This window comes from Suricata suricatta, chromosome 3, assembly GCF_006229205.1.
Source record: "Suricata suricatta isolate VVHF042 chromosome 3, meerkat_22Aug2017_6uvM2_HiC, whole genome shotgun sequence".
Lineage (NCBI taxonomy): Eukaryota > Metazoa > Chordata > Mammalia > Carnivora > Herpestidae > Suricata > Suricata suricatta.
In genome coordinates this window covers 91,162,198-91,171,050 of record NC_043702.1, presented here as the reverse complement: position 1 = coordinate 91,171,050, position 8,853 = coordinate 91,162,198, and the positions used below count along the sequence as shown (strand labels likewise).

Here is an 8,853-nt window from a genome sequence, read left to right as displayed (position 1 = left end):
TAGTTAAAATTTAAAAGATAATTTTTATTCACAGTCCAATAAGCAATGGCTCAGAGTCAGAGTCCTATCTACCCGCGGAATGAAACTGTCGCGGTAGTCTCTTACAAAGACGGAAGAGATTAATCAATTGATACATGTGGTGTTTGTTAGTCTTAAGCACTAACAAAATTTTCACCTAGTTCCTCTTGTACTGTTTCTCCCTAACTTTGTTTTAAATCACTATCGAAATTTTTTAAAAAAAAATTTTTTTAAGGGGTGGGGAGAGACACCTGGGTGGCTCAGTAGATTAAGCGTCTGACTTCGGCTCAGGTCATGATCTCACAGTTCGTGGGTTCGGGGCCCCACATCAGGCTTTGTGCTGACAGCTAGCTCAGAGCCTGGAGACTGTCTTCGGATTCTGAATCTCGCTCTCTCAAATAAAAAAATTTAAAACGTAAAAAAAATAATAAAAACACTACCGAAATCGTTTAAAAATTCAGCTCGAAAAACATGCCTCGAAATCTAGTTTAAAAATTCAGCTACTCTACTTTCTAACTGGAAGCCCTTTGCCCAGATCTCAACAATAACCCCCACCACCTAAGTGGCTTGAGAACGACGTAGGGGGTGGGGGTAGCACTCAAGTGCAACACAAACGTGAAGCGCTGTTTCTCAAGCACTCTTCCCAGGTGCGTCCTCCCTAGAGCCGCCCGAAAGCAGAGATTTTCCGACGTGAATATCGCGTAGAAATGCCTACGAGACTACACAGACCAAAACCAGAGGAAAATGGAGGTTGCGGAGTGCGCCTGCCGTAGGGCACGGCTTTCCTCCCTTTCAAGGGCCACTAGACTCGAAGCCCAAGACCCCGCCCCGACTTCAAAGTCCACACCCAGGCCTCACGGCGCAGCCGCCCGCCCACCTCCCGGTCTACGCGACCTCTGGCCAGCCTCTTCGTTCCTCTCCTCCCCGCCCCTTCGCCTAGCCAATCCTAGGCCCAGCATGCATCGCGCCGACCTTTTCCTTCCGAGCAGACCCCCCCCCCCCCACCTTCAGGCGCCTCCAAATGACAAGCGGCGCAGGGCATTGTGGTCCCGTGCGTGAGAGCGAAGCCCGGGGCAAGAAAAAGAAAGCAAAAGACTTGGGCGAGGCGGTAGGGCGGTCCCACGCACGCGCAGGGGCAGCGACGAGAGTGAAAAGGGGAGGTGCGTGGTCTACGGCAAGCGGAGTGGGGCGGGGTCGCGCGGCCTTGGCGGGGAGTCCGCGAGCCGGGAGGGGAGGGGGGTGGGTGAGGGAGCGGGCGGAGGAGGAAGTGTCATGGCGTCGGGCCGTGGAGGTTCTTCTCGCTGGTTCTTTACTCGGGAACAGCTGGAGAACACGCCGAGCCGCCGCTGCGGGATGGAGGCGGATAAAGAGCTCTCCTACCGCCAGCAGGCGGCCAACCTCATCCAGGACATGGGACAGCGTCTCAATGTGTATCCTTTCCTATTCTTGGCCCTCCGCCGCTCACGCCCTGTTCCCCCTCACTATTCGCCCGGTCGCCTGTTCACCGGGCCTGGTACCCCGCAAACATGGCGCCGCCGCCTGGGCCTTCGCTGAGCCTCGGCCGCGCCGTAAGGGAAGGCGAGCTTGGGCTTGGGAGGCCGAAACCGGCCAGTGAAGGAGGGGAAGAGAGAAGTCCGGGAATGCGGGCTGGGAGACTGCGTTGTGTAATCTGTTTGGGGACGCGCGTGGTGGCGGCGGGGGATGGGACTGCCGCCTAGGCCAGAGGGGAATCTTAGGGATTATCGCAGAAAAGAGGCAGCTATTTTGACCTCTCGTCGAAGAAGGGGTCGAGGAGTAGAAGGGTTACCGATGCTGAAAGGCGTTAAGTGTTCTCCGCAGCATCTCCCTGTGTCCCTTGCTGCTTTGATGGCGGGTCTCATACCTTGCGAGCTCACTTGGAGGTCTTTATGTTCTTGGCGTGGTTTTGTATGGGTGTGCGCGCGCGCGCGTTTCAACTGTCTGGTGCTGAGCTTAGGGAGTCGTAGCCATTGATAACTCCTTCCCGGGCTTGCTTAATAGCATTATTGGGGTGAAATGCTCAGCATTTATTATCGTTGGCGTCGAGCCTACCATCACCACCACCCTGCGGGATTTTGTTTTATGTATATAGTTTTTGGGTTCGTTTTGAGTGAACTGTAAGCACTGGAAAAGCACCGTAGATGGGGAGTTTTCCATCAAAATTGTTTTGGAAATTAGATCCTGTTTCTCTCGGCTATTTCCTAAATGTTACGTTCCAGCTCTCAGCTTACTATAAACACTGCGATTGTTTATATGCACAGGTTTTATATGCACCATTCTTTCACCAAATTCAGTAGAAATGTAAGTACTGTTTTTATTGCTTGTTTTTACCATAACCAAAATTTCAAATAAATCGATAAGCGGAAAATAGTTGGTCGAGGATTTCACTTTTGGTTTAGTGTTGGAAGGTAACAGTGAATGTAAGCCGCGAGATAAACGTTTTGGTTGAAATGCAAAATGTTTGTTTTTTTAAATTTGTGATGACAAGCTGCTGGGCACTGTGTTAGGCTTTGCCAGGTTTTTGGGCTAAAAGATAAACAAACATTTATTTATTCCAAGAGTTATTACATCGGTACTCATTTAAATTTTATAGTTTATATTTGAATAATTTCAAATAGTTACGTAGAATATAATTTGGCCTAGTCATTCTGTTGTACATCTTACTTGTATTGATTAGACAATTTCTGTTTCAAGTATTGTGAATTGGGCTTAATTTAGTTCTGATACTCTTATGAAATGATCCTTCGAAAGTTGGCTTAGCAGAAATATATGACTTGCTAACAGTAATTTCTTATGGTGTCAGTGTTCTTATTTATCACAGCATTTGTTGTCTCAAGTTTTTGGTGACTTAAACGTCAAATTTTTCTTCAAAGATAAATTAGCAGAGGTGTGTATATGTATAATTAGTTTTGAAGTAAAATTTACTCTCCAGTACTAAAGAATATAACCTGTAACCTTTAAATTTTGACAAGTAAGGCTGTTTAGTTGAAAATTTTAAGTTGTGAAAGGTGTGAGTTTAGTGTCTGTTCTTTTCAGAGTAACATGGATACTGTGTTGCATCTGTTAACAGAAAATTGCATACTGTTTAAAAATATTTAACTTTGTTTTAATTCTCACTATATTTTTTGCTCTTTTTATCATAGCTATTTTTAGAACGCTATTCTGAAAGGTGTGAGTAGAAAAAATAGACCATGGAAGACTTGATGCTATATGTAGATTGTTATTAGGACCTTTTTGCTGAGAAAACAGTCTTTGAAAAGGTCCATAAAATGTTTTTTTCTAATTGGAAGGAACAGCTTCATAGCTTAGATTGATTCCTGTTTTAGTCTCTTCTGATCATAAGTCTCATTCGGTTTATCAGATTGTCATAGAGGTTTATCTTGAACAGTATATATGTTGGTATACGTTTTGATCTCCTACAGGCTCCTTTGCTTCTCTTTCTCTTTTAAATCTATGGGATTCTTATTCTATTTCCATTTTCCTAGTTATTTCTTGTGCACAGAACTTAGGTCAGTGATAGTGTTATGGAAGAGAGAGGAAGCCTCTTTGGCAATAACAATTTAGATTGAGAGAATTACATTTTTTAAAAAATTGGCTCCAAAGGCAGTCGTAAACTAATGAATACTAATATAAATGTGGCTTTCCTTAAGTAGCCCTGGAAAATGCTGGTAGAAATCACAAGTCAAAATAGTTCTGGAAATTCTTTATGTTACTACAGAGGTCTCATTTGCTGAATCAGGCTTACTTTCTACTTCTAGTAATGATCTCACCACAGAACTGTACATCTCTTTTTGAACCCTCCCTCTTTCATAATTTGTCTCTATGGCCTGGTTAGTGTGCTTTAAAACAGGTATCTTGCTTACAGCCAGAATTCACAGTTTGAACTTTAAATTAAATGATGAAGCCTGGCTCACTTGCATTCTTTCCCTAATTTACTTAAATGCCATCATTCATTAAAAAGCCAGAGTATTATTTTTATTATCTCACTTAGTGCCATATATGTATGAAGGTAAACTTCAGCATTTTACATTAAATTGTTATTAGCAGGATAATTGAAATCTGATGTTAATTTCTATTTTAGAAAGCAACATTGCACCCTTCATATCTAACTGTTGTCTTTTTTACCTTTGCTATTATATCAAAAGTGGTTTTAATATTTGTATTGGTGCACCTGCATCAGTTGCACAGCCTCACTTTTTTATCTTTTTTTTTCCCTATTCTTTTAGGGTGAAGGGGGTGGTCTCAAATTGAATGTGAGTCACTTTTAAATTCATACTCCCCCACATCATTGGGAAATTTTTTCTTGTAGGGTTATAATGGAATGTCATAGTAAACTTATAAAAAGCATGAGTTTCACCACAAATAGTACACCATTCAGTAAATTAAACCCTAATAAGCTTAAACTTTAAGATGATAGTGACACTTTATCTAGTTTTATAATAAATATATGCATTAATTATATCAAAATATGGTTAATGTTTATATGGATTCATTGTATTTTCCCACAGTGACTAATTTAAAAGTAAAATCTCCCCTAAAATTTAAGTGCTGTTGTATTTAAGAATAAATCTGTGTCAATATGTGTTGGTGACCCAGAAACTATCTTTTATCATTGGGATTTTTTGTCAATTTCTCTTGGAGGATTGGATCACTAACAGCACTAAGTGATTTTTTTTGTAACCTTATTGGGTAAATCTACCTTTTGCTGACTGGATGTCCTAAGGTTTATGTGATTGGGGTTAGTAATTGGCCTTGCAACATCAAGCTCAAGATAAATCTGGTAAAGTTTAAAAGCCCTGGCACCAACAGTATCTCCAAATTCTATACTGTGAGAGAACATCCTCCCCAAGATCAATCTTAGAATAAATATCGACCCAGTTTCTCTTAGAAACTCTGTTCATTAATTTGGTTAGTCTGGTTTATAATGCGTTTTTTTTTTCTCTTACATTCTAAATCTAATGAATTTTCTTAAGATGAGGCTGTGAAGAGTACACTGTTCTCTGTATTTTTGATGTTCATGGTCTATTTTCATAGGTCTGTTCTCCAAATCCCATGATCACTTAAATCTCTTTCCTTAGTTCTCTTCCTCTTTTTTTGAGCTGTAGCAATTGGAGCTGTATACAATATGCCAGATTTAAATGTATCGTAGTTCTTATTTAATATGTTGTATTTCTGCCAATGTCCCAAGAGTATACAGTTAAGGAGAGTATTTAGGACTGATGGTTTTAAGGAATGACTAATAATTTCTAAGATTGCATCATCTATGTTCTATCTACATTTCATTTTATACATCTAAGTTAGATTAGTCAGCTGCTATAGCATAAGTGAACTTGTATTTTTGCTTGAGCTAAAATTTGATCACCACTTGCTCACAATGTTTATAATCTCAGTTGGCTTTTGTTTGGCAAATGTTATTTGGAAATTTGCAGGTGTTTTTTTTGAATTCCTTTTATCCCCTGTAAAGAGTTAAATGAGGAAAACTATTCTTGTGTACATCTAGAGAAGTGCCCTGTAAAGAGTTAAATGAGGAAAACTATTCTTGTGTACATCTAGAGAAGTGCCCAGTCTCTGTTCTTTAATAATATAGCATTCTGGCATTATAATTTTTAATTATAGTCTTTGGAATAGAAACTTACTCAAGACTTTTTAAAAAGTAGATTTTATCCAGTTTACACTAACTGCTTTTTATACTCAAATTACTCATAAGATTGTCATACATGATTGCCTTTTGTGAAGGAAAGCCAACATTTGGGAGGAATTGGTTAGTTCAAGGGTTTTGTTTATATTTTTACTGTGAAAGCCCTAAATTTCTCTCAAACCTAGTAACTTAGTAAGGGAGATACAGTTAAATGTAAAAATACCCCCAACACATCCATTCAGACTAGAAGGTGAACACTGTAAGGACAGGGATTTGTTTGTTTCCTTTCTTTAGTGGCTTTAGTCATTGTGTGTCACCAGTACTTAACATAGAGTAGATAATAATATAGCAGCTATTTGTCAATAAAATAGGTCAAATCTTGTTGCTCACAGGACTGTTGAATAACTCCTTATACATTTTTCTCTGTATGTGTCCTCTCCACGGTGTCAACACTTTAAATGTTTTCTTTTCTTTCTGAAAACTAATACAGGGATATGGTAAATGAGAAAGATAGAACGGGAATATGATAAACCTCTCCAATTTGTGTAAGCCACTGCCCGAAAATATTTGCTGTTGACAGTTTTTGTGCGCCCTTTCAGAAAAGGCAAGCCTATATGTATGTATCTTTCTCAGCACAAAAGAGGGTTTGTTTTGTTTTGGTTTCACAGTTCTTAAATCCAGCACACAGCTGCTGTATGAGAGCATATAGAATTGAACTGGTCCTAGTTGAGGTTAGATGTGGCTAATTCTGGGGAAGTAATTTCTAAGATGGCATCTACTGTCCTTTAATAAGGCAGTTAATCCCAAGAATAATCCTATGTTCAGAATCCATTAATACTACTGGGAAATACTGCAGTGCTGTCCAGTAGAACTTTCTGGGTAATGGAAGTATTTTGTATCTTCTCTATTCAGAGTAATAGATACTAACCAAGCACATGTTTCCTGGGTTGTAAATTTGAGATTATTAGACTAGGTGATTTCTAAATTTTATTAAACTGTAAATTTGGACATTATTAGACTAGATATTCTAAATTTACTTTTCAGCTATAAATGGCACAGATGCTAAAGTATTATCTTCCTGAAAAAACAGGTACAGTTACTAAATGACTTGTCCAAAGTCAAAGCAGCCATTATATGATTGGCATTTGAACCCAAATTCCTTGTGTAATCCCATTTTGTTTTCACTTTTGTCTTACTCTAATGTGTTTAAGAAATTGGGCAGACTATTGAAGCTAGTGTTTTCTAAAGAGAAGAGCAGTAGATAAGTAAATAGTGAAAATATTTTCTCAAATTTTGATTTGCTTACATCAATTGGACAAAATCCAATAAAGTCCTCTTTTGAATTAGGCCTCAAATTCCCCTTTTACCCCTTTTAGTCTTAGCATTTATGCATGGTGCATCTTTTTTTTTTTTAGATGGTACAGCCTCCTCACTTTTCACAGGACCGTGATCTGTCAGATTTTAAGACAGGTGAAATTTCAATTCTTCATGAAGCATTCCCAAGATAATTCCACCTTTGGACTTCTAAATTTCTCTCTTTTTCTTTGGGTCCTGTTCACATCCTTTTGTATTCCATCTATTTGGTGTCCTTTATTGGTATAGCATAACTATATGGGTTATGAGTTGAAGGGTTTTTTTCTCTTTATTATAAGATAAATTACAAACATAAAACCACCAAACAAATGTATAGCTGAAAGGCAAACAACCTTGTAACCACTACCCAAGAAAGAGAACTTGGCCACCTATCCCAGAAGTATGTCCATATGCCCCATCCTTATGTCAACCCCCTTCCTCCCTCCATGAAATAACTAATATCCTTCTTGTAGTAATCACTGTCTTTGGTTTTGATATAGTTTTACCACCCAACTCTTCACTCTTAAATGCCACAGTTTAGTCTTGCACATTATTCAGAATGTGATTTTTTTAAGTCTTTCAATCTACGGGTCTCCTTTTCATCCTTTTCACTTAAATTTTATCTGTTGAAGAACCTAGGCATTAGACCTTAGAATTTCCAACTGTCTGGATTTTGTTGATTGTATAGTCATGCTGCAGTTTGTCCTGCTCATTTGTTCTTTAATTCTCTGCAAATTGCCAATGGGATCTAGAAATTTCATTAAACTGACTTTAGATCCCTTTGGCAAGACTGCAGGTGGTTTTATGTTCTTTCATCAGGAGATACCTAATGTCTTATCATGTATACGACATTAGGTATCTCTTAATGAGGCACTGTTGATAATTCAGTGTCTAGATCCTTTTGTTCATTGTGATACTCTAATTCTATCATTTCTTGATATATTAACGAATATTTTTATAGTGAAATGCTGTGATTCATCTACTACGTAGATACCCAGTGATATGGTTCATAAAGGAAAATACATGATTCTCGCTCTCCATTTATCTCCTTTGTTGAAATTTAATTCACATAGTGTACATTTCATGCATTGAAAGTGTACATTTTGGTGCCGTTTTCTAAGGTGTATTCACAGAGTTGTGTGTGAATTTAAAATTTTTTCATTACCCCAAGACGAAACCCTACATTCTTTGGCCATCTATTCCCTTTCTTATCCCTACCCCTACCCCATTCTGTGCATTTCCCATGAGTGGAATTATTCAATATTTGGTCCATTGTGACTGGCTTCTTTGTCTTACCACAAAATGTCTTTAAAGTTTATCTGTGTTGTAGCACGCATCAGTACTTCAGTTACTTTTCTTGCAGACTACCATTATACCACATTTTAAGTATCTTTTCATCAGTTGATGGACATTTGAGTTGTTAGCATTTTTTGGCTATTCTTTTGCTCCTATGAACATTTATGTTTAAGTTTTCAGGTGGACGTATGTTTTGGATTCTCTTGGGTACAGGAATAGCATGCTAGACCATATGGTAATTCTGTACCCCGATAATCTTGTAGCTTCCTCACTCTCTGTTACAGCAAGATGTTCCAGGTTCATCTTGCACATTGCCTTCTCCACAGCTGGAATAGCCATTTCTTTAGGAAATCCTCCTTTCTTTTAGTAGGAAGTGGTATTTCAAAACCATAAACTGGATATTAGGGATACTCATTATTACTGTGTTCTTGTTTATAGGCATCTTTAGTGAACAGAGTAAGAAAATACTGCATATAGTACATATATTCATTATGTACATTGATATGTTAAATGTTTATTATTTACACTTA

General features: G+C 38.7%; 1 protein-coding gene across 5 annotated transcripts in view; it reads left to right on the top strand.

The window, feature by feature from the left end:
- The first annotated feature begins 1,271 nt into the window (after nt 1–1,271).
- CCNT2 (cyclin T2) overlaps nt 1,272–8,853 on the top strand; it is a 41,965-nt gene continuing 34,383 nt past the window's right edge. For 3 of the 5 annotated variants that reach the window (XR_003906696.1, XM_029934672.1, XM_029934674.1), the window contains exons 1-2: nt 1,272–1,448; nt 2,256–2,337. Coding sequence is in view for 4 of the 5 variants with exons in the window: in XM_029934672.1 (XP_029790532.1) it covers nt 1,291–1,448; nt 2,256–2,337 (240 nt within the window). In the remaining variant the exon portion in view is untranslated. Of the gene's footprint in view, nt 1,449–2,255; nt 2,338–4,262; nt 4,290–8,853 lie in introns of all 5 variants that reach the window. The other 2 variants (XM_029934671.1, XM_029934673.1) reach the window with 1 other exon arrangement.